The following is a 15,247-nucleotide window of genomic DNA, read 5'->3' as shown; positions in this document are numbered from 1 at the left end:
GATTGAAAAGTTGGAGATCTATGAATAAAATTACAAGATTAGGCAACCCACATCACCAAACTCAATCTGCCATGCGAATTTGAAATATAATTCCAAAACCCAAGTTTAAAATTTATGCTCAAATAAATTTTGGCACCATCCATAGACTTCCAACGACTCCAACCCATCAAATGGTCCCATCCTCTTGCCGTAATTGTCTTCCACCACCCACACTGATTGCGCCCTTGGTTATGATTTTAGGTGATTTATACAGTCGACAGCTGACAATATTTTAGCGGTAGTGTTATCTGCACATTCTTTTTTATTTTTTACGTATTTTTTGTTATTTGCTGTCATTTAATCATCTTCAAAGGTCAAAAATTAAGACAGTTGTATAAAAGGTAAAAAACGAGTGTACGGTAGCACCACCCTATCTTAGGCCTTCCACATAGTCGGAAAATTAAATGTGGTACTAATAATATGAGAATAAAGAGTGATTTTTATTTTTTAGTTCATTATATTGAATACAGATGGTAATGCCTATAAATAAAAGAGTGGCTAATCATACAAAAAGAAGAACAAAACAGTAAACGGATCTCACATTTAATAAATAAAATTACCTCTATTAAACCCACATTATTATCACAATAATCTGTAGGGGTGTGTTATCAATACACTAATTTTTACTTCTTACACACTTTTTATTAATTTATATCCGTTGATATTTTTTAATTCATATAATCTGACGGTCAAAAATTAGAAAAATATGTGAGAAGTAAAAAAATGTGTGTAGATATCACATCCCGAAAACCCTTAATATGTAATATGAATTAAATATACGGTGCCTGATTCTTATATTCAAACATCAAACACGCATAAATAACTGTTGAAAGCATTTACTCTCTCTAAATTACAATCAGTCACTTCCAATTTGAGGACGCTTGGCAGTTGATATGACCTCAAATTAGATAAACCCCAAAATTTCATTGTCTTGGTTGTGGGTACACAAAATCAACAAAGTGGTTTAATCTGTACGTAAATTGTCTGCCATCCGACCAAGGTCTGGTTAGACTTACTAGACATGCATGTCGTTGATAGGTCTTGCATATAATTAATTATAGCAACTACTAGATGTGATAGGTATCGAGAGGTATGAAATCAAGTAACACGCTCATCCCACATCTAGTATTTCGTTTAAAAGTGTTTTTAAAATGATCAAAATCGTTCTTTATGAAAATATTTTTAGAATTAATTTTTAATAAAAAATACAGTTGAATCTTGAAAAAATACTTAAAATGTTTTCTATAAAAAACCGATAATTTGTGCTTCTTCTTACAAGAAGAACCTTAAGTTTTTTTTAGAATTCAAAAACTTTTTTTTTTTAATTTAAGTCATTTTAAAAGTAATTTTAAACGAGCATCAAGCTTAATATAAACTTGTGTGTTTCACAAAATTGATCATTTTTTTTAATATAAACAAAAACGTTCCCGCTCATTCGTACACATGATACATCTTTGTTTTATTGGAATGACAAACTCAAAATTGTAGAATTTTTCTTTTAAGTGATATTATTACTTTAAGTTATATAGATATATAGAGAGGACAATTTGAATTCTAGACGAGATGAATTGAAGATGAAGATCCTAATTATTATGCTAATCCACCACTTACTGAAATAATAGAATGTAGTCACAAAAACTCTAAACCAACATTATTTGGCGTTCACAAATACAATTTGATTTAGTCGCATCATAAAAGATATTCAGAATCACATTCCATGAACGATAGCTGCTAAATGAAAGAAATTATTATATAAATCGTAAATAAGTTAATGCGCATTCTTGAACGTCATCCCATCTTAATCAACGATTATTAGACACCTTTCTGCTTTTTCCATACTAATTTTACGAGTTCGGATCCTCGTCAGATCCTTTTTGTGAGAATTCTGAAGATTCGTGAATCGTGTTCATTCATGTACATTATGCGGTCAGAAATTATTTTAAATATTTTTATTTAAAATAAACATAAACAATACTTGACAAAAACTGGTTGCACGATGTACGACGAACGGACACAATTCACATATCCTCAAGATCCTCCCCAAAATGATCTAGAAAGGATCTGTTGGTAATTTTACATAAAAGTCTTGGTAATTACTAATTTATTTAGTGTGAAGATGTAAGGGTCAGATTTGGATGGTCGGGATCCTCCTGACCAATGTTAGTGGACTGTTTGATTTTTATCCAACGGCTACAAATAGGGAAGCCTCTAAAAGTTATAACAATTGTAGCAGTTGGATAAAAATCCAACAGTCCACTAACACTGTTCAGAGGATACAGACCAGTTGCCTCGGAGATGATCCAAATCTGTGAGGGTCAACCAACCCTTGTGAAACGTTGTACCCACGCGCTTACAAGGCCAACTGGCCAAAGTGTGAAACCAAATGTTTGGCAACCAAAAACACTAAGAAATTGCAATTGAAATGTATTCTATTCATATCTGTCACGTGAAATAGAATCGTCGTCAATTGCGTCTACACAGTTCAGAACCTTCGGCTGACGCTATTGCGGGCGTAGCGTAACTATATTAATTAGAGTTAATACGCTTTCTTTACCATTTAAGTTTGAATTCTTTTCCTCGCAATTTAAATTAATCAAAATAGAAGATCGTTCGTATGAAAAAATATTCAATGAATTTTTTTCATGAAATAAATATGGGGTAGGTTCCAATATGGGCGGTTGATAGGCATTTAATTCAACCATGCAACCTACCCCTTTTGATAAAACCGCGCACCACCAAAGGCATTGAGGGTGACTGTTATATACTTTATCCTTTCAACAATTCATCCAGTTTCTCAACATCTTTCTTGCTCTCCTCCACCGCCGTTCATGTCCAAACCCAACTAGTCCATAATCTCCGTCACCCGCCGCCGCCGCCGCCACCATGCAGCTGAATCGTCTTTGCTTCGTACTACCGGAAGACTACAAAGAAATGGAGCCGGTGGATCACCAAAACCTCCACAAACCTACCAAGGAAGACATAAAAAAAAATCCACCACATCGTCACTGCACGAGTCATATTCGTGGTCTCATCAAGGATTCACTATGCAGGCTATATGATTTGATATGGATCAACTTCTGTCACCATGACGCTACGCAACGGAAGCAACACTCGGGCGCGTTTCAAGACATGGACGGGATACAGCTCAAGGACAAGGTCGGAGGAGACAATCCGAGGATCTTTAGCTTTTCCGAGCTTTATATTGGCTCGAACGGGTTCAGCGAGGATCAAGTTCTTGGAAGTGGAGGTTTCGGGAGAGTGTACAGAGCGGTTTTACCGAGTGATGGAACTGTGGTTGCTGTGAAATGCTTGGTGGAGAGAGGAGAGCAGTTTGAGAAGACTTTTGCGGCGGAGTTATTGGCCGTGGCTCACCTCCGTCATAGGAACCTTGTCCGGCTGAGAGGATGGTGTGTTCATGAAAACCAGCTGTTTTTGGTTTATGACTTCATGCCTAACCTTAGCCTCGATCGCGTACTTTTCAGGAGACCTGAAAATATGCGGTCGGTCTCTCTCAGTTGGCAGCGTAGAGCGAACATAGTCAGCGGGTTGGCAGCAGCGCTTTTCTATCTTCACGAACAGTTGGAGACTCAGATCATTCATAGGGATGTTAAGACGAGTAACGTGATGCTTGATTCCCATTACAATGCTCGGCTTGGTGACTTTGGCTTGGCACGGTGGCTAGAACATGAACTTGAGTCCCAAGCACGGACGCCGTCAATGAAAAATGTTCAGTTTCGGATGGCAGAGACCACGAGAATTGGTGGAACAATTGGGTATTTGCCGCCCGAAAGCTTCCAAAAAAGAAGCGTGGCTACTGCGAAATCTGATGTTTTCAGCTTTGGAATTGTTGTGCTTGAGGTGGTGTCAGGTAAACGGGCAGTAGACCTCGCTTGCTCAGATGATCAGATCATATTGCTCGACTGGATTCGAAGGCTATCTGATGAAGGGAAGCTTTTACAAGCAGGGGACAATAGGATTCCAGATGATTCTTACCAGCTTTCTGATATGGAGTATTTGTTTCATGTTGCTCTTCTTTGCACACTTCACAGCCCGCAATCACGACCAAACATGAAATGGGTTGTGGATGCACTTTCCGGCAACATTCATGGCAAGTTGCCGGACCTCCCATCGTTTCAGTGCCACCCTTTGTACATCTCTTTATCCTCTCCCTCGAGTGCTGGCACGAACAATGGCAGCAGCGCCAACAGCAGGTACACAATTGGCACCACCAACACAACCACATCTACTACATCAACTTATGTCACAGCCAATGCAGACACCATCTTTGCAAGTGCTGAAAACGGAAGCAGTGATGTCAGCTCTTCTCAAAGCTTCCGTCTGAAGAAATCAACATTTCCCATGGTTGAAACTCCGCAAGAAATATCCTACAAGGAAATTGTATCTGCTACGAATAATTTCGCAGACTCTCAGAGGGTAGCGGAGCTGGACTTTGGAACAGCCTACCAGGGCTTTCTCAACAATCGCCATCATGTCCTTGTGAAGCGGCTTGGCATGAAAACATGCCCAGCACTGCGGGCGCGATTTTCAGATGAACTTCAGAACCTAGGAAGGCTCCGCCACCGAAACTTGGTACAGCTCCGTGGATGGTGCACGGAACAAGGAGAGATGCTTGTTGTCTACGATTACTTGGCAGATCGCCTTCTGAGTAACCTACTTTTCCATCACGACAATAGATTCGTTAATTGTATCCTGCAATGGCGTCACAGATACAACATTATAAAATCGCTTGCTTCCGCCATTCTTTATCTTCACGAGGAATGGGACGAACAAGTGATTCACAGAAATATTACCTCCTCGGCTGTTATTCTTGATCCAGACATGAACCCGAGGCTGACTTCATTTGCCCTTGCTGAATTCTTGACACGAAATGACCACGGGCATCATGCAAGTACCAACGCCACCAAATCAGTTCGTGGAATTTTCGGTTACATGTCACCAGAATATATGTTATCTGGGGAAGCAACACCAATGGCTGATATATATAGCTTCGGGGTGGTAATGCTTGAGGTTGTTAGCGGACAGCTGGCAATCGACTTCAGGCGGCCTGAGGTGCTACTGGTGAAGAGGGTCCATGAATTTGAGGCGCGCAGAAGACCATTCGAGGAGCTGGCAGACATCAGGTTGAATGGAGCGTACAATCACAAAGAACTGATGAGACTGATTAAGCTAGGAATTGACTGTACACGCTCCAATCCTCGATCAAGACCAACCATACGGCAGATTGTAAGGATACTTGATGGTGATGACAAATGCTTCATGCAAGAAGGGAAAAGGGCGGAAATTGTCGAAGATTGGAGACGAATGAATGGTTGTTCCTTGTCATTGATTAGGAGTATCCAAGCTCTAGGAATACAATGAAAGTCACTCGGGCGGCTTAACAGAGTGATGAATAGATAGTGTATAAAGTTTTGTTAATGGAAAATTTGATTTCTGTTTTTACCTCCTACACAGAAATTTAGTTTTTATTCTTTTAAGTTAGACTTTGTGTAACAAAAGAAAGAGGATCATGTCTCCGGATGTATTTTTCTCAGAAACCGAGCGCTGTAAATATATATATTTATATATGTTCTTGCCAAATCGAATGCCATATCAACAGATACAAAGTTTTTTGCAATTTCGTTTACTAAGAATACAAATAACCAGATACAGATGCACAGGATTCACTAGATGACTCAAACTTTCAAAGAAATGAGAGGACCTAACAATGACCGATCAGCGAAACTGTTTTATACAGATTAAAGATTCTTTAGTAATACAAGCAGATATATCAATCGACCTCACTGAACAGCTACTCCACCCATTTCTAAGCTGTTCAAGCTACACACTACTTGCTTGAACTTCGTACTGGAGACATTTCTCCGTCTGTGTCAATTCCAACCCAATCGATGAAAGCAAAGAGGAACTCCCTGAAAGTGACCTTCCCATTTTTGTCCCAATCCATTTCTTCTGCAACAATCAACAGTTTAAAAAAATGAATTATGAGAACCTTAGATCCATGTCGAAGAAATAGTTTAATCATAGAAAGCAAAAGAAACTATACTGAATCGAGTCCTGGTGACACGTGCAGGGGATTTCTCCAAAGGAGAAGCCTCGTTCAATGCCTTCACTACATCTGTCTTGTTCAGTTTCCCATCGCCATTTTTATCCAGAAATGAGAATACTTCAACTACAGTGTCAAAAGTTGCTTCAAGCTGTGGCGAGTTTATCTTTGATATCTGAAACAATCCCCAAGACATTACGTATAGGAATAGGATGCTACGAAATTGATTCCAAACAGAAAAGCAAAATAGAGTTTAGTGGAATACCGTATGAGAAGATGAAGGTTCCTTTAATAGATAGATGAGGCATAGAAGAACAATGAATTCGTTAAATTGTATCCCCTCACTTCCATCCATGTCACATGAATGGAAAAGATCCTCAATCTCCTCCGCTGTCAGATGGAGTTGCAGTTTCTGCAAGCATTTCTTCAGTTCTTCGCGGTCAATAGTTCCATTTGAGTCCTCATCTGTGAGAAAGAGACAGACAGATCAAGAGGGGGAATTTTCAGTAAACCTCCATAATAACATCTTCGAAAGCTGAAAATCTGGGCAAAGAGTACATCCACTTTGTCCAAACTCACCATACTGTTCAAACACATCTCGAATTTTCTTGAGTTCCTCCCTGAACTGGGGGAACCTCATGATAATGCTGTCAATTGACTTAAAATTACTACGGCCCAAGGAACCTCTTTTAACTTCAACCATCTTCTTTTCAAGCTTCGCATCCAACCTGCTATACTTATTTGGTGAACTACAACAACACAGCATACCTCCTACTTTGTTTGACATAGACTTGAGCTGAGAGCGGAGATGGGATGTGCCTTTACATAATACATGAAGAAGAATCAAGTTTAGCTCAACAAGAACGATGAAACCTATATCCTGTCAAAATATCTCATGCTCAATTGTTTCAACAGTTAATAATGACAAATTTAATTACATAAAAGCTCAATGGATATGTTTGTAACATTACTCTGCCGAGGTCAAGAATCAAATTGCTTAATGATTTTCGTATTTCCTTCCGATCTCAGTGGCAATCACACAAAACTGAAAATGTATATTCTGCAACTGCAGTTTTTTTCTCCTTCACATGATTAATGGCATATTCTGCAATGTTAGATCCTAACTTTAGACTTGTTGGGAATCCAATTGAGAATGCTAAGAACTAAAAGGTTGTCGTTGTTGATTCTCATAACACGGAAACAAGAGGAATGCAGTAGAGAAAGTGCTAACAGGCTACAAAAGTTTGTAGAATAGGACGGGATGTTAACAAGAAACTTATACAGGATAACAGGAAACCAAATAAACAGAACAAACAACAACAACAACAACAACAAAGCCTTTTCCCACTAAGTGGGGTCGGCTATATGAATCCTAGAACGCCATTGCGCTCGGTTTTGTGTCATATCCTCCGTTAGATCCAAGTACTCTAAGTCTTTTCTTAGAGTCTCTTCCAAAGATTTCCTAGGTCTTTCTCTACCCCTTCGGCCCTGAACCTCTGTCCCGTAGTCACATCTTCGAACCGGAGCGTCATTCGGCCTTCTTTGTACATGTCCAAATCACCGGAGCCGATTTTCTCTCATCTTTCCTACAATTTCGGCTACTCCTACTTTACCTCGGATATCCTCATTCCCAATCTTATCCTTTCTCGTGTGCCCACACATCCCACGAAGCATCCTCATCTCCGCTACACCCATTTTGTGTACGTGTTGATGCTTCACCGCCCAACATTCTGTGCCATACAACATCGCTGGCCTTATTGCCGTCCTATAAAATTTTCCCTTGAGCTTCAGTGGCCTACGACGGTCACACAACACGCCGGATGCATTCTTACACTTCATCCATCCAGCTCGTATTCTATGGTTGAGATCTCCATCTAATTCTCCGTTCTCTTGCAAGATAGATCCTAGGTAGCGAAAACGGTCGCTTTTTGTGATCTTCGCTAGATTGCTCCGGTCATTAGTGTGGATAAGTATATAAATGGATAGAGATAGGAAAGCAAACACAAGATGTACGTGGTTCACCCAGATTGGCTACGTCCACGGAATAGAAAAGTTCTCATTAATTGTGAAGGGTTTACACAAGTACATAGGTTCAAGCTCTCCTTTAGTGAGCACAAGTGAATGATTTAGTACAAATGACATTAGGAAATATTGTGGGAGAATGATCTCGTAATCACGAAACTTCTAAGTATCGGAGTGTGGTGTCGTCTTGACTTGCCTTATCTGTCTCATAGGTAGATGTGGCATCTTCTCTGGAAGTACTCTTCCTCCATCCAGGGGTGGTATCTTTAACTGGTGGAGATGCACAAGGTAATGTATCAATTTCACTTGAAGCTTACTTGTAGTTTCAGGCTTGGTCAAGCGCGATACAAACCATGTAGTAGGAGTCCCCCAAGTCGCCGAGCTAGGGGGTCTGCTGAAAGAGGTGACAGACAAGGTAAGCAATCAAAGCTCCAACTGATTGTTCACCTTCTCCCCATCTTTCAGCAGCATGAAGGATAAAGAGAAGAAAAATGAGAAGAGATGATATGAGATACTTTTGCTTTTGAAGAAGTAACTTTCCACAGGCTTATTCTTGAACTGAGCTGGAGGGTTTTCTGGTTTCCTCCAGAGTATAAGGCCGACTGAAGAATTTGAGGGTCAAAACAAGTCCATCAAATCTAGAGTACGTTCCACCCTGCTGATATGGGATACTTTTGCTTTTGACAGAGTAATGGATGTATCGGCACGTGTGCTGTTACGCTTGTCTCCACATGCTTCCTTGTATCCTTCGCACTTGCCCTATCTGTTCCTCAAGCAGATGCGGAATCTTCCCTGGAAACATAAGATGTTGAAGATGAGTACTCGAGAGCAATGCCAGGTAAGTAATCAGGTAAGCGGTTCCAGGCAGTCAGTTCCTGGCTGGAAGCTTGATTCCAAGTGCTGACTGATTGCTCTCTTTCTCCTTGTCTTGCAGGTAAAAACAAGGCCAAAGGAAAAGACAGGGAAAAAGCATGATATGGGATACTCTTGCTTTTAACCCTGATGATATGAGATATTCTTGCTCTAGTATAGCTTGTTTGCAGAGGTATTATCGGGGGGAAAGAAAGCTGAATATTTCGAAAGGTTTCGTTGGGAGTGCCCTCTCATATATGATGAAGGGTTGAGCATTTTTGCAGGTCTGCCTGTTCGTTGGGGATGGAGGTCGACATATATAGGAGTCTCCCTAACAAGTAGTAATGTTATTCCTTTACCCTGCTTGGTCATATCACGGTAGTGGGAGCTGCCAGTTTCACATGTTTTAACTCTGTCAGAGCACTTTGAAAAAGTGGTCTGTGGTATCTGGCTCTCGAGATTCGGAGAACGATGCCTCTTCGATTTTTGAGAAAGCAATCATGCTGGGGGTCTGGCTCTCGAGATTCGGAGAGCAGTGTCTCTTCGATTTTTGAGGAAGTAATCATGTTGGGAGTCTGGCTCTCGAGATTCGAAGGGCGGTGCCTCTTCGATTTTGGAGCAAGCAATCTTGTTGGGAGTGTTGTCTCGAATGTGAGTAAAGGTTGGGCATGTTTGCTAGTCTACCTTGCCACGAAGCACAAAGGTTGACACACAGGGACTTTCCAATTATCCAGCAATGGTACTGTTCCTTTACCCTCTCTTCGATTTTGAGAAAGTAGTCATGTTGGGAGTCTGGCTCTCGAGATTCGGAGGACGGTGCCTCTTCGATTTTGGAGCAAGCAATCTTGTTGGGAGTGTTTTCTCGAATGTGAGTAAAGGTTGGGCATGTTTGCTAGTCTACCTTGCCACGAAGCACAGAGGTTGACACACAGGGACTTTCCAATTATCCAGCAGTGGTACTGTTCCTTTACCCTTGTGGGTAATAATATGGTAGCTAGACCTTCAAAATTTATGTGTCTAAACTTTGTTAGTGCTGTTTCTTTGCTATTCTTTTACCTTTCTTGGTCAGAGCGATTTAGTGGGAGCTGCAAGCTTCACGTGCTCAACTTTGGCAGAGAACTTTGGCAAAGTTATCTGTGGTACCCATGAGCTATTGTTGCGTGTGGGAAGTGGGTGATTGAACAGTAAGATTCATGTGCTTTCTACTTCACCAGAAGTCTTCGACAGAATGCCCATAATTTCTGCAAAGCTGAGTGTGCGTGTGACAGGTGCTGACAAGGCTAGAAAAGTAGGTGCCTCTTCGATTTCTGAGATCGAGCCTCGTGGTCTCTGAGCAGCCCAGCTTTTGAGAAAGCGAGCGCCTCTTCGATTGATTCGAAGAACGATGCCTCGTCGATTTTTGAGAAAGCAATCATGCTGGGGGTCTGGCTCTCGAAGATTCGGGGAGCAGTGTCTCTTCGATTTTTGAGAAAGTAATCATGTTGGGAGTCTGGCTCTCGAGATTCGGAGGGCGGTGCCTCTTCGATTTTGGAGCAAGCAATCTTGTTGGGAGTGTTTTCTCGAATGTGAGTAAAGGTTGGGCATGTTTGCTAGTCTACCTTGCCACGAAGCACAGAGGTTGACACACAGGGACTTTCCAATTATCCAGCAATGGTACTGTTCCTTTACCCTCTCTTCGATTTTTAAGAAAGTAGTCATGTTGGGAGTCTGGCTTTTGGAGCAAGCAATCTTATTGGGAGTGTTTTCTCGAATGTGAGTAAAGGTTGGGCATGTTTGCTAGTCTACCTTGCCACGAAGCACAGAGGTTGACACACAGGGACTTTCCAATTATCCAGCAGTGGTACTGTTCCTTTACCCTTGTGGGTAATAATATGGTAGCTAGACCTTCAAAATTTATAGGTCTAAACTTTGTTAGTGCTGTTTCTTTGCTATTCTTTTACCCTTCTTGGTCAGAGCGATGTAGTGGGACCTGCAAGCTTCACGTGCTCAACTTTGGCAGAGAACTTTGGCAAAGTTTTCTGTGGTACCCATGAGCTATTGTTGCGTGTGGGAAGTGGGTGATTGAACAGTAAGATTCATGTGTTTTCTACTTCCCCAGAAGTCTTCGACAGAATGCCCATAATTTCCGCAAAGCTGAGTGTGCGTGTGACAGGTGCTGACAAGGCTGGAAAAGTAGGTGCCTCTTCGATTTCTGAGATCGGCCCTCGTGGTCTCTGGGGAGCCCAGCTTTTGAGAAAGCGAGCGCCTCTTCGATTTCTGAGATTAGCCTTCGTGGTCTTTGAGCAGCCCAACTTTTGAGAAAGCAAACGCCTCTTCGATTTCTGAGATCAACCCTCGTGATCTCTAAGCAGCCCAGCTTTTGAGAAAGCAAACGCCTCTTCGATTTCTGAGCAGGCGCCTCTTCGATTTCTGAAGCTCCGTCGAGTGCAGATTTTTATAGGGGCTGGCATTACGTTCCAAAGCACACTTGAATCTCCACCAGTAGAAGCTTCATTCTTGCACTTCTAAGATCTTGATTTGTCCGACCTCTTCTCTCTTCAACACCTTTGAAAATGTCTGGCCCCTCCGACCGTCGTTTTGACTTGAACCTTGTTGAAGAGGCAGCCCCGCCTTCTCCAGACAACATATGGCGCCCATCCTTCGTCTCCCTTACTGGTCCTCTTACTGTTGGGGATTCCGTGATGAAGAATGATATGACCGCTGCGGTGGTGGCCAGGAACCTTCTCACTCCCAAAGATAACAGACTACTTTCCAAACGGTCTGATGAGTTAGCTGTTAAGGATTCGCTGGCTCTCAGTGTTCAGTGTGCAGGTTCTGTGTCTAATATGGCCCAACGCCTATTTGCTCGAACCCGCCAAGTTGAATCATTGGCGGCTGAAGTGATGAGTCTCAAACAGGAGATTAGAGGTCTCAAACAGGAGAATAAACAGTTGCACCGGCTCGCACATGACTATGCTACAAACATGAAGAGGAAGCTTGACCAGATGAAGGAAACTGATGGTCAGGTTTTACTTGATCATCAGAGATTTGTGGGTTTGTTCCAAAGGCATTTATTGCCTTCGTCATCTGGGGCTGTACCGCGTAATGAAGCTCCAAATGATCAACCTCTGATGCCTCCTCCTTCTAGGGTTCTGTCCAGTACTGAGGCTCCAAATGATCCCCCTCCGGTGCCTTCTCTTTCTGGGGCTCTACCGACTGCTGAGACTTCTCCTAAGCAACCTTTGTGAAGGCTCCCTCTTGTGTGTTTATTTTGACTCATGTATATGTACATATTTGTAGCTTATCGGGGATATCAATAAATAAGATTTCCTTCATTTCAACGTATTGTGTTAAATACACCAAAGCCTTCTTCGCTAAGTTCTTTGAATTTTCTTTTGTTGAAGCTTGTATGTTGAAGCTTTCTGAGTGGAGCATGTAGGTTGGGGTAGTGTTCCCTTAATTTTCCGAGTGAGGAAAACTTCTCGGTTGGAGACTTGGAAAATCCAAGTCACTGAGTGGGATCGGCTATATGAATCTTAGAACGCCATTGTGCTCGATCCTGTGTCATGTCCTTCGTTAGATCCAAGTACTCTAAGTCTTTTCTTAGAGTCTCTTCCAAAGTTTTCCTAGGTCTTCCTCTACCCCTTCGGCCCTGAACCTCTGTCCCATAGTCGCATCTTCTAATCGGAGCGTCAGTAGGCCTTCTTTGCACATGTCCAAACCACCGTAACCGATTTTCTCTCATCTTTCCTTCAATTTCGGCTACTCCTACTTTACCCCGGATATCCTCATTCCTAATCTTATCCTTTCTCGTGTGCCCACACATCCAACGAAGCATCCTCATCTCCGCTACACCCATTTTGTGTACGTGTTGATGTTTCACCGCCCAACATTCTGTGCCATACAGCATCGCCGGCCTTATTGCCGTCCTATAAAATTTTCCCTTGAGCTTCAGTGGCATACGGCGGTCACATAACACGCCGGATGCACTCTTCCACTTCATCCATCCAGCTTGTATTCTATGGTTGAGATCTCCATCTAATTCTCCGTTCTTTTGCAAGATAGATCCTAGGTAACGAAAACGGTCGCTCTTTGGTATTTCTTGATCTCCGATCCTCACCCCTAACTCGTTTTGGCCTCCATTTGCACTGAACTTGCACTCCATATATTCTGTCTTTGCTCGGCTTAGGCGAAGACCTTTAGATTCCAACACTTCTCTCCAAAGGTTAAGCTTTGCATTTACCCCTTCCTGAGTTTCATCTATCAACACTATATCGTCTGCGAAAAGCATACACCAAGGAATATCATCTTGAATATGTCCTGTTAACTCATCCATTACCAACGCAAAAAGGTAAGGACTTAAGGATGAGCCTTGATGTAATCCTACAGTTATGGGAAAGCTTTCGGTTTGTCCTTCATGAGTTCTTACGGCAGTCTTTGCTCCTTCATACATATCCTTTATAGCTTGGATATATGCTACTCGTACTCCTTTCTTCTCTAAAATCCTCCAAAGAATGTCTCTTGGGACCCTATCATACGCTTTTTCCAAATCTATAAAGACCATGTGTAAATCCTTTTTCCCATCTCTATATCTTTCCATCAATCTTCGTAAGAGATAGATTGCCTCCATAGTTGAGCGCCCTGGCATGAACCCGAATTGGTTGTCCGAAACCCGTGTCTCTTGCCTCAATCTATGCTCAATGACTCTCTCCCAGAGCTTCATTGTATGACTCATTAGCTTAATACCCCTATAGTTCATGCAATTTTGTACGTCGCCCTTATTCTTGTAGATAGGCACCAAAGTGCTCGTTCGCCACTCATTTGGCATCTTCTTCGTTTTCAAAATCCTATTGAAAAGGTCAGTGAGCCATGTTATACCTGTCTCTCCCAAAAGTTTCCACACTTCGATTGGTATATCGTCTGGGCCTATTGCTTTTTTATGCTTCATCTTCTTCAAAGCTACAACCACTTCTTCCTTCCGGATTCGACGATAAAAAGAGTAGTTTCTACACTCTCCCAAATAAACAGAAAAGTAAATAAATTACTGTAACTACGAAAATGAAAGTGCATGATTTGACCAAGATGCCCAAATTCCATATTTCCAGAGTTTTTCTTGACGTGCCGAAATTCCTAGAAGAATTTATTAAACAAAACTTTTCCTTTCTGAGAATCTAACAACTCCATGCACACATTAATGATGCCTACTTAAACTTGGTACAAAAACTTTATAAAGAAAAAAAGCAGTACTGATGGCATCTGTGGAGACGGGCAAGTGATGGATAAGCCGTCAGTGGTTCCAATGTCAAAGTATAAACAGACGAGGAACTTCCTTTTCCAAATACAAGTAACCATTGAGAGTAACCCACGTCGAAGGATGGAACTCTAGCATAAGTGCTAAAAAGATCTCAGGCCTCTTCTAAATCCTTCTAAATCCTTACACACACACACACACAACACATGTAAGGCATAGCAGAAGCCTAAATAAACTAGCTTCAAAGGATATAAACCTAGTTTTTATTAAACACTGTAATCAATTCAATCGCTCATTATTTTCTTCTTTGATTCGAGCTATTAGGGGAAAGGGGAATTGAACTCAAGACCTCGGGTGCGTGGAAACGCTCTTAACCAACTAAGCTACAAACGACCGTCGCCAATTAACACATAAATGACCCCAGAAACTTTCTGGCAATGCCCAACTTCAACTTTTTGAAAAACAATTACTGGGTGTTTTCTTCCAAAAATATAGATAATTAACACCTGACAGCTTAAAGATAATCAGATAACAAATATAAAGAGCAAAGAAAGAAAGAGGGAGTAAGACTAACTCACCAGCTGAAGGAGAAGAAGTCTTCATGTTTAGTTTTTTGTTCCGGAGATAAAGCAATGACAGAGAGAAAAATAAGAAGAGTAGCAACAAAGCAAGTACCACCCCACCAAAGGCCTACCAAGCTAGAGAGAGAGAGAGAGGGAGAGAGAGAGAGAGGGTTTAAATAAGGAATGGGATGCCAAAGTGGAGATGCCAATTATTATGGCTTTTGAATTTTGGTGGCCAAAGTATATTTGCTTCCAACGTCTCTCCTTCTCGAATATTTATTCATTTTTTCCATATAAGATCACATAAATTAATATGATGGTTTAGAAGGATATACCATTTTCCCTCAATCCCATTGACAATCTTTAGAGCAAAAAAGAAATTTACGTAACCAATAAATATTTTGTCCAGTGACATTCAATCTTTATTTTGTTCGAAGAGTGTAGATAGTCCTCATTAATTGGTCTTAAACAGAGCACACC

General features: G+C 41.4%; 2 protein-coding genes across 3 annotated transcripts; one reads left to right on the top strand and one right to left on the bottom strand.

The window, feature by feature from the left end:
- Nucleotides 1-2,770: 2,770 nt before the first annotated feature.
- On the top strand, nt 2,771-5,637 carry LOC126618045 (receptor like protein kinase S.2). Its single transcript, XM_050286116.1, has one exon. The coding sequence runs from the start codon at nt 2,923-2,925 to the stop codon at nt 5,416-5,418; it is 2,496 nt and encodes an 831-aa protein (XP_050142073.1). The 5' UTR covers nt 2,771-2,922; the 3' UTR covers nt 5,419-5,637.
- LOC126618061 (probable calcium-binding protein CML22) lies at nt 5,603-14,938 on the bottom strand. 2 transcript variants are annotated; one of them, XM_050286158.1, is made up of 5 exons: nt 14,783-14,938; nt 6,680-6,919; nt 6,366-6,565; nt 6,101-6,275; nt 5,603-6,006 (listed from the first exon to the last, which is right to left on the bottom strand). In XM_050286158.1, the coding sequence occupies exons 1-5, from the start codon at nt 14,805-14,807 to the stop codon at nt 5,885-5,887; spliced, it is 762 nt and encodes a 253-aa protein (XP_050142115.1). In that variant the 5' UTR covers nt 14,808-14,938; the 3' UTR covers nt 5,603-5,884. The 2 variants fall into 2 exon arrangements, with proteins under 2 accessions (XP_050142115.1, XP_050142116.1); XM_050286159.1 differs by lacking the exon at nt 14,783-14,938 and adding an exon at nt 7,072-7,197.
- Between the last annotated feature and the right edge of the window lie 309 nt (nt 14,939-15,247).

This window comes from Malus sylvestris, chromosome 4, assembly GCF_916048215.2.
Source record: "Malus sylvestris chromosome 4, drMalSylv7.2, whole genome shotgun sequence".
Classification (NCBI taxonomy): domain Eukaryota; kingdom Viridiplantae; phylum Streptophyta; class Magnoliopsida; order Rosales; family Rosaceae; genus Malus; species Malus sylvestris.
Note: the sequence above shows the minus strand (reverse complement) of the source record. Positions and strands in the feature narration are given on the sequence as shown.